Source organism: Lithobates pipiens, unplaced genomic scaffold, assembly GCF_037356315.1.
Source record: "Lithobates pipiens isolate NorthernLeopardFrog02 unplaced genomic scaffold, aLitPip1_a1.2 Scaffold_24, whole genome shotgun sequence".
In the NCBI taxonomy this organism is placed as follows: domain Eukaryota; kingdom Metazoa; phylum Chordata; class Amphibia; order Anura; family Ranidae; genus Lithobates; species Lithobates pipiens.
In genome coordinates, this window is record NW_027507786.1 from 4,004,015 (window position 1) to 4,020,141 (window position 16,127).

Consider the following 16,127-nt stretch of genomic DNA (forward strand, 5'->3'; position numbering starts at 1 on the left):
CAAGTGGTTAACAAGAAGGGATTTCGGGGAGTGTCTAAAGAGGGATAGATTCAGAGATAATCAGACAGATTGAGGTCGGGAGTTTCATAGGATAGGAGAAGCTTGGGAGAAGTCCTAGAGGAGGTTTTCTGAGGACTGAAGAGAATGATTTGGTTGACAGTGTTGTTTAATCCATATTCTATGCAGCAGTACTGTAAGTCCAGGCAAATGTGATGATGCGCCCCCATCCATTAGACTTGTGAAATTCATTTAGTTCCGAATTCATTTTTTTAACAAATTTTGACAAATTATTTAATTCCGAAATTTCTGAATTTCCAAATTTTTCAATTTCCAAAAATTTCGAATTTCTGAATTTCCAAATTTCTGAATTTTGGAATTTCCAAAAATTAGAAATTTCAAAAATTCTGATTTTTGGAAATTCAGAAATTTGAAATTTCATAAATTGGAAATTTGTTTGTTTTCAAATTAGTTTTTGAACAAATTTTGACAAATTCGTTAATTCCAACATTTCCCAATTTTTCAATTTTCGAAATGTCAAAGTTCCGAAAATTCAGAATTTTGGATATTCGGAATTTTGGATATTCGGAATTTTGGATATTCGGAATTTTGGAAATTCGGAAGTTAGAAATTTCAGAAAATGGAAATTTGTTTAGTTCCGAATTAGATTTTTAACGAATTTTGACAAATGACGAAATTTCCGAATTTCCGAATTATTCAATTTCTGAAGTTTCGAATTTTGAATTTCAAATTTCCAACTTTTCACATTTTCAAAAATTCAAAATTTTGGAAATTTGGAATGTCGAAATTTCAGAAAATTGTAAATTCAAAATTTCGGAAATTAATACATTTTTAAATGTTGGAAATTTTTAAATTTTGGAAATTCGAAAATTTCCAAAATTCAAACATTTCAGAAATATCGAAAATGTTAAAATTTTAGAATTTGGAAATTTTAAAATCCAAAAATAAGAATGAAAATCCGAACATTCAAAAACCCGAAAATCTTAAATAACAACGAAGTAATAATAACTATTAAATTATAGGTATTGAAATTTCCTTTCAAATTTGGCTGTTATTCGAAGTTACAAATTATCTGAAATAATGAATGCCGTATCTAAACAGTGGAGTTTAGCATAACGATCTAATACTAATAAATAACAATAATAATAAAACCTTTTATTATTATTATTTATCATTATTTTGTATCATTAATTATTATTAATTTGTTCCATTTCATTTGTTTAGATGCGGCATTCGTTATTTCGGATAATTCCTAACTTCAGATAAATTTGTATTCGTTACGTTCACAAACAGCTACATTTGAAAGGAAATTCCAATACTTATAATTTAATAGTTAGTTATTATTAGTTTGTTATTATTTAGAATTTTACTGATTTTCTTTTTTCAGATTTTCGAATTTTTGAATTCCAAAATTTCGGAAATTCGGAATTTGAAAATTTGAAAATTTGGAAATTTGAAAATTTGGAAAATTTGGAAATTTGAACATTTTGAATTTTGAAAGTTTGGAAATCCGAAAATTCAGAATTCAGATATTCGGAAATCCAAATTTTCAAATTTCGGAACTTTTGAATTTCCGAAAAAAGTAAAAAAAGGATTGAAACTAAAACGAACACATTTTTTGTCAGTGCACATGTCTAGCATCCATGACAGCCTGGGCTCACAGGAAGTGGGTTGAATAATGGAGTACCTGAAAGGGGAAAATGCAAGGTGGAGGGGTAAGGTAAGTTTTTCAGTCAAAGCAGCGTTTTAAAAAAATATTTTTAAACTTGCTGGGCAATGGATTTCTATATTTTTTTTAAAAATACCTTTGGATTGGACAACAATAATACCCTCTATGCAAATCTTAAATACTGATTATAGCCAGGAATGACATGTCTAGTAAGTATAAAACAACCAATCTGCAAGTTGTAAAGTATACTGGAGTATTAATTAGACAATTTTCTTTTTGCTTATTTTACTTTAGCTCAGTGTCCATCGGTCTCTGTCAATGTCTCCACCAATCAGATAACAGTCTCGGGACAGGTGGGCGGACTTGTCCTGCAGAATATAACGTACACCAATGGGATAGCTGTGGTGGCTTCTGATGGCAGCTACAATAACACCTCATTGATGACCTTCGTGTCCGGTACACAGTACATCATGCACTATGGAAACGGCACCAATGATTGCTGCTACAACTTTACAACTAGTAAGTTCTGGAGATCGGAGTCAGACATCTCAAGTCCCCCGCGAGGTGCAGGAGTCTCCCACATTTCGGGAGCGACTCTCGGACACCCACAAGTGCTGCCCAATATCCCGGCCGTGGGGCTGATCCTGGGTGGTCTCCTGGTTCATAGTCGGGGATGATCGGTAGAAAATTCGCTTTGTTCCGCATTCGTTTTTTAACTAATTTTGACAAATTCGTTAAAGCGGAGCTCCTCCCTAAAGTGGAACTTCTGCTCATCCGAACCCTCCACCCCGGTGCCATGATTCGCGCATGTGCAGTAGGCAACCAGGAAATTAAGCCGCAAGGCTTTACTTCCTGATTCCCATAGCGAAGATGGTGGCGGCAGCACCAGAGAGCCAAGACAAAGATCAGCTTCGGGTGCCGACATCGCGGGCACACTGGACAGGGGAGTGTCCATATTTTAAAAGTCAGCAGTTGCAGTATTTGTAAAAAAACAGCGGAACTCCAGCTTTAATTCCAAAATTTCCGAATTTCAAATTTCCGAATTTTCAAATTTTTGAATTTTGGAATTTCCGAATTTTCCAAATTTGAATTTCCGATTTTTCAAATGACCAAAATTTTCGAATTTCCGAATTCAAAGATTCGAAAATCTGAAAATTCGAAAATCTGAAAAAAAAGAAAGTTATTATTTCGAATTTTACTGATTTTCTTTCTTTTTCTCAGATTTTCTCATTTTTGACTTTCCAAATTTCCAAATTTTCGAATTTTTGTATTTTCAGATCTCGCAAATTCAGAAATGCAAAAATTCGAAAATCTGAAAAAAGGAAAGTTATTATTTAGAATTTTACTGATTTTCTTTCGAAAATGAAAAAATCTGAAAAAAGAAAGAAAATCTGTAAAATTCGAAATAACTTTCCTTTTTTCAGATTTTTGAATTCCGAAAATACAAAAACTCAGAAATTCGAAAATTTGGATATTCAAAAATTAGAAAATCTGAAAAAAAGAAAGAAAATCAGTAAAATTCGAAACAACTTTCTTTTTTTCAGATTTTTGAATTTTTTTTGGGGAGAATGGAACATAATGATCTAATAATAGTAAATAACAATAATAAAACCTTATTATTATTATTATTGTTATTATTTGTTATTAATTAGTTTCATTCCATTTGTTTAGATGCGTATTCATTGTTTCGGATAATTTGAATAATTCTTTGCCGCAGGAGGCAAAGAATTATCCGAATTATCCGAAACAATGGATACCGCATCTAAACAAATGGAATGGAACTAATTAATAATAAATAATAATAATAATAAAAAGGTTTCACAGCTGTCCCTCCAGCCGCACCGATCATTCCCAGCTGTTTCTCGTATCCTCCTCCTCCTCCAGCCCCCCTCCGTGCCCTTCATCTCCGGCTCCCTGTCCTCCTCCTCCGCCCCCTCTTGTCCCCCCGCAGCCGGCTTCCCTCCTCTCCTCTCCCGCCAGTTACGGGAATCTGTCAGGATGGAGAGCGGAGGAAGGGACAGGTCATTCATCGGCCCCATGCCTTTTCTGAATTGGATGCAGCGAACTAGATTGCTCCTGTGTCCTGTGAAAACTGAGCAGAGTAACCTGTGTGCTCCGTTTATGAATGGAGGGGAGCCGCTGTCTTCTGTCCATTCATCTTCAATGCTGAGAAAGGGACTGAGGAATCTGTGTCCTCAGTCCCTTTCCCTGTCTCAAAGAGGAGATGTCAGGGGACTCCTGATATCTCACATAAGCCCCCCAACAGGGCTGAAAAAAAAGTAAAAAAAAAAAAAAAAAATGTAATTGTCAACAAAAATGATTATGTTATTAAATTATGTTACTTGATAACAAAAATTTACATATTTTTTCCTTCTAGAGCCATTGTCTGCAAAGCTGCCACAGTTCTTTAATGTGACTTCAACTTCTGTGTCCTTAAATTGGAGCAAACCGAATGAATATCAGAGTTCTTACACATACAGAGTGCAGACAAATGTCACATCACCATCTTCAATGATAAATAATATAATAGTGACCAGCCAATCAGCTATAGTGGTGAATCTGACCCCGGGACAAACATATACATTGCTGATATATACAAGAGCTGCTGATAATGTCGCTGAATCTGATCCGGTGTCACTAACTACCTGCACAGGTGAGTACAGCCGCAGTCCTGCTGTGCTCCCTCTGGTGGAGCTCCCCATCAGCTTACTTCTGTATTTACTGAGACTTATCAATTTGAAAGAAGAGCGTGTAGTCAGGTGCAAGATTTCCTCCATCAAGTAGGTGGCGCTGTGCTACTATACAAATATGGGTGGAGCCTTTAGAAGGCATTGCTCCCCCAGGGACTCTGTAGGCGTGTGTGTGTCGGGGCAGCAGCTGTCTGATTGGACATTGTAACTTCTGGTAGACATGCGCAGTTCGCTTCCTTCCGAATTAAAATTCAGACACGTTTTTGTGTTATTCGGAAATTCGGATTTGTATCAGAATTTCCGAATGGCGATAGTAACGAATTTAAAACAAATCTAAAATAAGGAATCAAAGTTTCTAACGAAATTCAAATTCAAATAGTTTTCAAATAGAATTTGAATTGTTTTCTAATAGAATTTGAATACTTTTCTAATAGAATTAAAATTTCCAAAGAGAATAAAATAGAATAGAAAGTAATGGACTAGAATAGAAATAGATATAATAGAAAATAAAAGAAAATAATGTAATAGAGTAAAACAGAACAGAATAGAAAATAAAAGAATAGGAAAAAAAATTGAATAGAAAAAAAAAGGGACAGAATTGAAAATAAAAGAATAGAAAAAAAAATGAATAGAAAATAAAGGGACAGAATAGAAAATAAAAGAATAGAGTAAAACAGAACAAAATAGAACAGGGAATCAAAGAATAGAATACAATAAAATAAAGGAATAGAATAGGATAGAATAAAATAATATACATTCTAAATGAATGGAGCGTAACGATCTAAATTCTAATTTTGAATAGAATAAGTTATAATTTAAATAGAAAAGAATAAAATAGAAAATAAAATAATATAATAGGAGCAAACAGAACAGAATAGAAAAAAAAATGAATATAAAAAAGGGACAGAATAGAAAATAAAAGAATAGAGTAAAACAGAACCAAATAGAATAGGGAATCAAAGAACAAAATACAATAAAATAAAAGAATAGAATAGGATAGAATAAAATAATATAAATTCTAAACAAATGGAACATAACAATCTAAATTCTAATTTTGAATAGAATAAATTAGAATTTGAATAGAAAATACAATATGAAAAGAATAAAATAGAAAATAAAATAATATAATAGGAGTAAAACAGAACAGGATAGAAATAAAATTGAATATAAAAAAAAGGGACTAAATAGAAAATAAAAGAATAGAGTAAAAGAACAAAGTAGAATAGAGAATCAAAGAACAGAATACAATAAAATAGAATAAAAAACAAAGGAATAGAATAGGATAGATTAAAATAATTATATATATATATATATATATATATATATATATTATTTATATATATATATATATATATATATATATATATATATATATATATATATATATATATATATATATATATATATATATATATATATATGAATAGAAGAGAATAAACAATAGAAAAGAACATAATAAAATAGAAAGAATATAACAATATACCCGTTTTCTTAAATTCAAATTTCAAATAGAATAAATTTGAAGTTCGAATAGAATAAATTTGAATGGGCATAGAATAGAATAGAATATAACCATCTCCCAAAATTTGTATTTCATTTGAATGCAGTTTGAAAAATTTGAATCAATTTGAATTTGTATAAACAAAACGAATTCCGAAAACAAATTAACTGGATATAACTAAACAAATGTATGTAAACAACGAATCGAAACAAAACAAAACACATTTTTTCGTTCTGCGCTTTGGCAACCATCTTGGTGCGGGACTCTATAAATTAGGGTGCCCATGCCATTCGGGTTCACCTAGATCAAGTGGTCGGACGGGGACAGAGAGTTAGGGAAAGTGAATAACACAGGGAGAGGTTCCTGCTTGAGTAGGGTCAGCTCAGGGATGTCACCTGTGTAAAGGGGATATTCCAGTATCCGGACCAGTGATGTAGCGCCCCCCTCAGCAGTGTCAGAGTACTGTCTCAGTACAACACAACTACCACCACCCCAGCAGAAGTTATTCTCCGGTAATACAGGCCTGAGGCTAGTGATATTGTACAATTACCAACTGCTATATTGTGAAACTCTACATATACCCATTGCTCTATTGCCTGAATATCAGTGCCTATAGAAAATGTCTTTATTCATCATTGCTAGCCTAAATACAATATACAAGGAAAATGACTACATTCAAATGTGTGTGACTCCCAGACTGGGCACCCCAGCCCTCGCCTACAAATGTGACCTTAACCACTTCCCGCCCGGCCGTCATTTTGCTATTTGGTTCATTTATCCTGACTGGGCATCCATTGCGGCGATCACCCCATGGGGGGCGCACATCACGGCGATCGGTGGTGCGGTGTGTCAGCGTGACACACCGCGGAGGCCGGCGGAGGCTCTTTACCATGTGATCAGCCGTGTCCAATCATGTCTGAGCACGATGTTGATCCAATTTTCCTCACTCGCGTCTGACAGTAGAGGAGAGCCGATTGGTGGCTCTCCTGATGGGGGGGGGGAGTCTGCGTTGATTGTTTATCAGACCCCTCTGATACACACTGGACCACCACTAGACCACCAGGGAAGCCACCAGGACCACCAGGGAAGCCCCCAACATGTGGATGGCCAGGCACATACCCCATGGTCATCCAGATATACAAAAATATTCCAAATACATGTCAATCAGTGCCCACAAATGGGCACTGACTGGTAACATTATGCAGCAGATCAGACAAGTGATGCCCAGTAATGCCACCTATCAGTACGATCAGTGCCACCCATCAGTGTCCATCAGTGCCACCTCTCAGTGCCCATCCATGCCCATCAGTGCCCATCTATCAGTGACCATCAGTGACCATCCATGCCACCCATCAGTGGCACCAATAAGTACCCATCAGTGCCGCCTATGAGTGCCCATCAGTGCCGCCTATGAGTGCCCATAAGTGACGCCTATCAGTGCCTATCATCAGTGCCCATCAGTGCCACCTCATTGATGCCACCTCATCGGTGTCCATTGGTGTTGCCTTATCAGCGCCCATCAGTGCAGCCATATCAGTGCCCGTCATTGCAGGAGAAAAATTACTTATCTACAATTTTTTTTTAACAGAAACAAAGAAAAACTTTTTTTTTTTCTAAATTTTTTTTATTTGTTGGGCAAAAAATAAAAATGGTAGAGGTGATCAAATACCACCAAAAGAAAGCTCTATTTGTGGGAACAAAATGATAAAACATTATTTGAGTACAGTGTAGCATGACCGCGCAATTGTCATTCAAATTGCGACAGCGCTGAAAGCTGATAATTGTCCTGGGCAGGAAGGTGTATAAGTACCTGGTATTGAAGTGGTTAAAAAATAGCTTAAATGCTTTGGTAAGACAGTAAACAGGGGTTTTGGTTTAAGTACCAATTTCTTATTTAATTAAGCATATAAGGACCGGAAGGATTTGCCCCCTTAATGACCGGGTCACCTATTATGTTACGGTGCTGCATTGCTTTAACTGATGATTGCGCGGTCATGCGACATTGTGCCCAAACAAAAATTGATGTCCTTTGTTTCCCACAAATAGAGCTTTCTTTTGGTGGTATTTGATCACCTCTGAGGTTTTAATTTTTTACGCTATAAGCAAAAAAATAGCGACAATTTTGAAAAAAAAAAAACAACATTCTTTTTTACTAATAAATATCCCAAAAAAAAACCTTTCTTCGTCAGTTTAGGCCACTATGTATTCTTCTACATATTTTTGGTAAAAAATATCGCAATAAGTGTATATTGATTGGTTTGTGAAAAAGTTATAACGTCTACAAAATAGGGGATAGATTTATGGCATTTTTATTATAATATATATATTTTTTTTACTAGTAATGACGGCGGAACTGCGACATTGCGGCAGACAAATCGCACACTTTTGGCACATTTTTGGGACCATTGGCATTTATACAGCCATCAATGCGATAAAAATGCACTGATTACTGTGTAAATCTCACTGGCAGGGAAGGGGTTAACACTAGGGGGTTGATCAAGGGGTTAAGTGTTCCCTAGGGAGGTGTTTCTAACTATGGGGGGATGGGACTGACTGGAGGAGGAAAGAGATCGCTGTTCCTGATCACTAGTAACAGCAGGTCTCTCTATACTCCCCTGTCAGAACGGGGATCGGTTTGTTTACATTGACAGATCCCTGTTCTGGCTCTCTGTGGAGTGATCGCGGGTTGGCCCATCACAGCCACCGACCGCGCGCATCGGCTCCGGCGTCACGCCATGCGCGCCCCCTATTGCTTTTAAAGTGCCCGACGTACAACTACGGCGATTCGCCAGGAGAGCCAACCTGACACAGTATAATGATGGCGGCTGGTCCTTAAGTGGCACTAAACCCATCGATTTAACAGTGTAAAAAAACATTTCCTGGGAATGTAACTATCACATTGGTTGTGCTCTCAATCAGACTGTCAAACCATCAAATAGTTGGTGTCATTCCTGATCACATGTGCAGCAGTTGAGGATCATAAAGAGGCCAAGATGGCAGCTTCCTTGGCTAAAAAAGATAGAAGGGTTTAGTTCATTTTTTTTGGGGGCGGGAGGAGTCGGGTACCTATTTTGTCAGGTACTTGCTCGTGATTCCATTGGAGGTTCCTCCCCCACCGCAAACTTTTGGGGCGCGTCACAGATCCCAGGTACACTGGGAAGCTGCCTGGCTTCCTTTAGTAAATTTCCAGCACCAGGGACCTGAAGACTGGCAAAGAACTGTCCCGGGTGAGGACAGCGCTGGACCCCTGGACAAGTAAAGCCCTGTACATATGTTGGGACTTTACAATGGGAAATGTTGACAGGCTGTTGGCGGAAAAAATCCAACCGTGTGTACGCTCCATCGGACAATTGTTGTCGGACTTTCCGCCAACAAATGTTGGATGGCAGGTTTTCCAATTTTTCCGCCAACAAATGTCTGTTGTCGGATTTTCCGAGCGTGTGTACACAAGTCTGTCAGACAAAAGTCCACAGTATAAACACGCATGCTCGGAAGCAAGGACGAGCCGGAAGCGGTTGGTCTTGTAAACTCGCGTTTGTAATGGAAAATTAACATTTGTGACACAGAAAAATTTTGAAATCTGGAAATGCAGCGCACAATTCTCTTCTTCTTTAATGGGATAATAATGAAGCTGCTTTGCTGGTGATGCTGATGGAGTTATTGCAAACGTATTTTCAAAGGCTTTTTTTTTTTCTAATGATATCAAGAATAATATTATTATGTTTTTTACATTTTATTTGGGCAAGTTACCACAACACCATTATCCCGTAGTTTTTAAGATCAAAGATACAACTATGTTGGTGTCCCTTGTCAATTTTACATTGTATTTTTTTAAATGTAACTGCCTACTCCCAAACTGTCATTTGAAGTAAAACACATAGCCAAGTATTATTCTCCACAATATTTTTATTGTGCATTAAAAAAAGAAAACAAATGAAATTAGACATGTTATCTGTCAATAGAACTTAACCAAAAGGTGCATTCTATACATCCAAAAATATAGAAAATATACCAAATCAAATCATTATTATTCAACCAAAAAATATTAATAAATATTAATAAATAACACGTTATCTCCTCCGATTCCGCAACATGGCTGTTTGACGAACGGCCGTTCAGAAACTAACTGAAAAGGGCGAAATGAAAAGCCAAACTTCTACTAACACAAAATTAGCAGAAGGAGCCCAAAGGGTGGCGCTAAAGAGCTGAAAAACCACATAGTACGTCACTACGTTCGTAATTGTTGGCCAGCAATTGTGTGGCCTGTGTGTATGCAAGACAAGTTTGGGCCAACGCCCTTCGGACAAAAGTCCACGGTTTTGTTGGCCAAAAATCCGATCGTGTGTGCGAGGCTTAAGAGTCTTTTTTATTATTAATATTCAGCATCTACAATATTTGTAGCTACCTGCTTTTTTTTTTCTAGTGACTGGAAATGCTCTTTAATGTTATTGGATGAGTGGATTGAACACGTGTTCACCGGTGGAACGTAACTCGCCTGCCTCATTGTATTGGCTCTGTTTGTCTGTTGTTAAAAGTTGAAAGAGGTTCTGAAACAATTTTAAAATGTTTTCATGGGACTTTTACTTACATTTATCTTTCATATTGTTCTACACATATCTTAGTTATCAGCATACAATGAACTGACACATTGCTAAATTTGTATTTCCAGTTCCCGGACAAGCTGTCAATGTCACAGTGAACAATTACCAGTCGGTGAATTCTCTGGTGGTGAACTGGGCGGCGCCAACAGGAAACGTGTCCAATTATAATGTCACACTAACAGGAGATGTAAATAGGACATTACAGAATACATCTACACAAGTGACCTTCACTGACTTATCACCAGGAAGGAATTATGCCGTCACTGTACAGGCAATCAGTGGGAGCTGCAACAGTCCAATCACTACAGTGACAGCGGCCACATGTGAGTATGATCCACGAGTGATCCGTGTTATCTGTGTATGATCAGAGTATGAGTAATGTGATTGTGAGGGTTCTGTAAGGCCACGGGTGAGTATTTGTCATGATTGCTTTTTCCAGGTATGAAAACAGCCATCCAGAGGTGCTTACATGACCTTTTTTATGTTCCACTTTTTACTAAAGACAGGTCTTGGCCAACATATTATTATGATTTTTCTATAAAAGAGAAGTATTGGATTTTTTTTTTTTAAATCATTCTTACCTGTGTGGATGCAGCATCTGTTCACCACTCCACCACTGGCTCTAATGCCGCGTACACGCTCGTGTGTGGGCTTCAGCTGACTTTTTCAGCGTGCAGTCCGGCGTACTAAGAATTTTGTTTTTTTCGAAATTCTGTCCGTCGTACTTTGGTTTCAGCGGACAATACGGTCGTCAGTATGCTAGTTCGGCGGACTAAGATTGGCGCATGCCCAGAAAGGATTTACATGGCGGAAGGGTGCTTTGCTGTGTCTTGGACTTCCTATTTCTAGTCCCGTCGTACGTGCTGTACACGTCATCGCGCAAGCTTTCGACGGACTGTTTGTGCATCCGTGTGTGGTCAAGTCCGTTCAGTGGAAAGTACGACGGACTGTCCGTCGGATTGTATGACGAACTAAGTACGCCATACAGTCCGCTTGTGTGTACGCGGCATAAGGCTGAGAACTGAGCGATCAAACATTGCCGATCACTCGGTTCTCACAGCTCCTTGAGGAGAGAGCTGCTGACTGTCAGTCACCGGCTGTCTGCTGTGCCCCCTGCTAACTGGAGCACTGGATTGTGGAGGGGGCGGGACCGGCCAGCTCAGGTTCCCAGTGGCTTGCTAAGGGGCGGAGCCGGTGTCGGTCCTGTCCTATATGATCACGATCTCATGATGTCAGCCTCCAGCGGGCTCCAGCCCGCTGTCTGCTGAAAACAGGTCACAGGAGTGCAGAACAAACCACAATCCTGCAATCCATGGGAGGTTACTCAGCATAAGTAGCCGGGGGGGGGGGGGGGGCGGAGGGGCATAGTTAGTGTTAGGCAGGAATTCCACTTTATAGTGAAGCTATAGGCAAAACTTTTTTATTTTATATTTTTCAGTTGGATAGAGTATGAGAGGGTTATAACCCTTTTTTGTTTTTTTTTGTGCTCCGTTGAGGAGATTTCCCTTCACTTCCTATCCCATAGCCAAAACAGAAAATGAGAGGAAATCGCTCCAAAGTGAGCGGTTCCCAAGGTGTCACCAGAACTAGTGTCCCCATTGGAAGATTTTCCCCTCTATTAATATTCCGGTGTCAACCCAAAATGTGGGATTTTCTTTTACTTTCGCCTTTGAGGATAAAAGTAAACAGGACAGATAGAAGGAGAATCTCCCTAACGGGGACACAAACAACAATAAAAACTTGTCAGGAGCCCAAATCCTTCTCCACTCCATCCAAAAATAGATAAAGAAAAAAAAATTGCCTTTTAGTTACACTTTAAGAATTATGTAGATGGTAAAGGATGTTTTGAAGCCAGGACCTGTACAGAAATGAGAATGATCACACTGCTATGGGAAGAGGCCCAGATGTACAAAGGTGTATAGTAAAGTAAAGTGCACCTGTCTTCACTGTACATATCCAACCATGTTTATAGAAATGTAAAATAGAGCTTCTTCTTCCCAGGATTTGATGCATAATTCAACTTTACTTTATACTTTATGCTGTACTAACTACTGCATAGTTAGTACAGCGGCCCCAAACAGAGCTTTTTATTCGCTCAACCCAGCGGGTACCAGGCTTAAGAAAAGAAAAGCTCTGGTCGGAGCCGCTATACTGACTATGCAGTAGTTAGTACAGCGATCTCCTCTGCTGTGCTGTTGTATTCTGACGCGGGGACGGTCCCCCCCGCCAGAACAATCCAATCTGCCATTTTCTGAGAGCCCTGATCGGGAGTCAGTCGGCTGCTGGCTTTCCAGCATGCTCATCAGACAGATGGTCGGCTTTTGTCGGACAGGGTGCCATACACACGGGCCAAATGTCAGCCTTCTTCTTTTTTTTTTAACCGGCTGATGTCTCCTGACAATTGGCCTGTGTGTACGGGCCTTTAGGTTCACTTCCCCCTCACCTCACTTCACTCTTTAGTAAATGAGGCCTGATGCCTTCCTCTTCATTCTGATTGCATTGTGCTGTTCTGCCTGCTGTCTGTCCCCACCATTAATACAAACATTGTCTCTTTTAAGTCTATTTTCTATTTTCTTTTTGCAGATCCGACTCCACCAAGAAACATCTCTTTTATTACAATCCTGACAAACACCACCACATTATCTTGGGTAGAGCCTGTAGACATGACCGGGGTGACATATAATATAACTTATTATTGGAATGCTTCTTTCCCCATCACCGTGCCAAGTAACTCTTCAAATGCCACTCTTTCAAGTCTGAAATCTGGGAGTAATTACACCATTACTGTGGTGACAGTTGGAGTCCGAGGGTATTTGAGCACGCCTGTCAGCAGATCTGTGTTTACACGTAAGTTCTTACCATCTGTCTGGATGCTAACTTTGCCAATGTGTACCCTATAACTACACTTAAAGCGATACCCAATGAGAAGTGATAGATTTACCTGAGAAGTGGAGACGAACAGCTGGTTCTTGGTAGGGCAGAGTACCATGGAACAGGTAATGCCACACACACATGATCAGACTATCTGGCAGACTTTGCAGCGGAGGGGGAGCTCCTACGCCAAAAAAATGGCGTGGGGGGTCCCCCCAAGGTCCATAGAAGACCCTTATCCGAGCACGCAGCCTGGCCGGTCAGGAAAGGGGGTGGGGACGAGCGAGCGCCCCCCCCCCCCTTCCTGAGCCATACCAGGCTACTTGCCCTCAACATGGGGGGGTGCTTTGGGGAAGGGGGGCCCTGCGGCCCCCCACCCCATAGCACCATGTCCCCACGTTGATGAGGACTAGGGCCTCTTCCTGTTCCTGACAACCCTGGCCGTTGGTTGTGGGGTCTGCTATCTTCTGCTCTTTTGCTAGCTCTTTTACTAGTGAAGGAGCCCGGCTTTCTTCTTCGTCGTCACCGCCGTCCGGGGGTCTTCTTCCGACTTCGGGAGTCTTGTCCACTGTTCGGTTCTTCTTGCCGGGCCTCCGCTATCTTCTTCCAGCTCTTTTACTAGCGTTGGCCGGGTCTTGTTGCCGCTGCCTTCTTCTCCTTCTTCTTCTTCTCTTATTCTTCTTCTTCTTCCTTCCGATGTTGACACCACGCTTTCTCCAACCTTAATGACAGGGATGTGTTGTGCAGTGACTTATATAGGGTTAAGGGGTGGGGTAACCGGGTGATGTCACATGGTGACCACACCCCTTATGACGTCACAGTCCTGGAGGATGCTGGGACTGTGACATCATAAGGGCCGGGATCCGTTCATTTCAAAAGTCCGGCGGACTAGCACACAGACGGGCGGACAATTTTGAGTCAAGACTTCTTTCAAAGTCCGCCAGACTTTTGGGAATAAAAATTCCGCCGGAGCCCACACATGGGCGAATTGTCCGCCGGACTCTGGTCCGCCGGAAAGTCCGATCGTGTGTACATGGCATTAGAGGCAGAGTTAACATTCGATCAAGGGAGGTACGATAAGTAGAACTGACATCATCTCTATGTTAGGAGACAAATCACTGCTGATTTCATTGAAGCTGGTAGACCACAAATGTGGCTCAAATAGGGCACATCGATATCTTTGTGGTGGTGAGCTGCACACTTCGTTTTCTACCTTTTTGTTTTTTTCTTTTCCCTTTCCCCTTTAGGTTTTTTTGTAAAATAATACATCAAACATGTTGAACTATGTTATTTCTGTCAAGTAAATTGTGATAAACTTCGATTTCAGACAAACAAGGTCTCCTGAAGAAGCGACAGAAAAGTCGCGAAACTAGTAGAAACTAAAGACCGAATTGGACACTAAATATCGTCGTAACATTTTTTTGTCTATGTTACAGTTATATTGTGTACTTATTGAAATTTTATGTTTATATAATTTTTTTATTTTTTCTAAAAAAACTTCTTATATTTTAATAATAAACATTTGTATTTTTATAAACTGTATCAAGATAGTCCGTCACTTTGCTGGGTGATTTTAAGGTAAATCATGGTTATGATGTTCCATGTATGAATTCCCCTTTTTTCTCCCTAAATTTTCTTTGTAGTTAATATATAAGGATGAGGATACCATACACTCCCGTTTTGTAAACTAGGCACAACAATAGAATTATGCACATAGATAATACATAGAACAAGTATTTTATTTATATTAGCATATGAGAATCATTACTACTACTGAGTCCGCCCATGACCAGAAATTTGTAAACTATTTTCCATCTCTGTGTATTATGAGATGAATGTTCTGAGTCTATACAGTATAATGCTTCATATTTTTCATAGGAACCACTACAGGGGTCTCTAAATTGCTATTTATTGTGGTAGACAGATGGAGAGATCAATGATAGGTAGGAGGGCTACTGAGGTCCCTCATTCAAAGGACAGGTGGTCTGACATTGCCGGGCTGTGCTATCTACAGTATTCCACTGTTGGGTACTTCTGATGAAGTAAAATCTACTATTATTACAACCCGAGTGTGTTTATTGCATTCAATTTGATTATTCAATGGACCATTCTCATCAGTTTATAATGATTATTTATTAGGATTTTTTTACTAGAAAACAACAATAAAAAATACACTCGTATTAATACTTAAACCCACCAAGTTAATGGGTTTTAATGATAATGTGTTTTATTTTCCTAGTAATTACATTCCATAAAACTGATATGTTTTAAACCAATAAAAGTTATTTAGTGCTTTGAAAATCCGGTGGTTGAATCCTTTACATTCCTGCCTTCTAAAATTGGAAATGCCCCAAAGTCAAGGAAGACCCTCTAAGCCGGACACACACGTATCGAAATGTATCTGGTTCAGCAGTGACCAGCTGGATTTCGATCCATGTATGGCCCCTGTGGTTTTAGAGAAGACGTTCCACCGATCCACTTCTGTACAACCTCCCTGTTGTATTTTCCCTGCTCAATCAGCACTGCAGGTTAAGGCCTGAAATACTGATCAGTGTATTCTGATGGTGGGGAAATCTCCCAGTTGTCAGAATACAATGACTGAACGGGGAGGGGGCCCCCATCCATATCAAGTGTGTGGATGGGAGAATCGGGTCAGTCTTTTTTTATTCAACCCGCTGGTTAAACGGAAAAAAAAACAGACCCATTTCTGGCCTGCCTTATACTGATACTATTAGATTGTATCTCCTTCAATGTCATTTAAGTGTTGTTCTCTCTTT

General features: G+C 39.2%; 1 protein-coding gene across 1 annotated transcript in view; it reads left to right on the forward strand.

Annotated features, from left to right (window-relative positions):
* Nucleotides 1–1,986: 1,986 nt before the first annotated feature.
* The window catches only part of LOC143929620 (uncharacterized), a 329,026-nt gene continuing 314,885 nt past the window's right edge, over nt 1,987–16,127 (forward strand). The window contains exons 1-3 of the mRNA XM_077453528.1: nt 1,987–2,206; nt 4,065–4,340; nt 10,548–10,802. Of these exons, the coding sequence (XP_077309654.1) occupies nt 2,128–2,206; nt 4,065–4,340; nt 10,548–10,802 (610 nt within the window). The 5' untranslated portion in view covers nt 1,987–2,127. The remainder of the gene's footprint in view (nt 2,207–4,064; nt 4,341–10,547; nt 10,803–16,127) is intronic.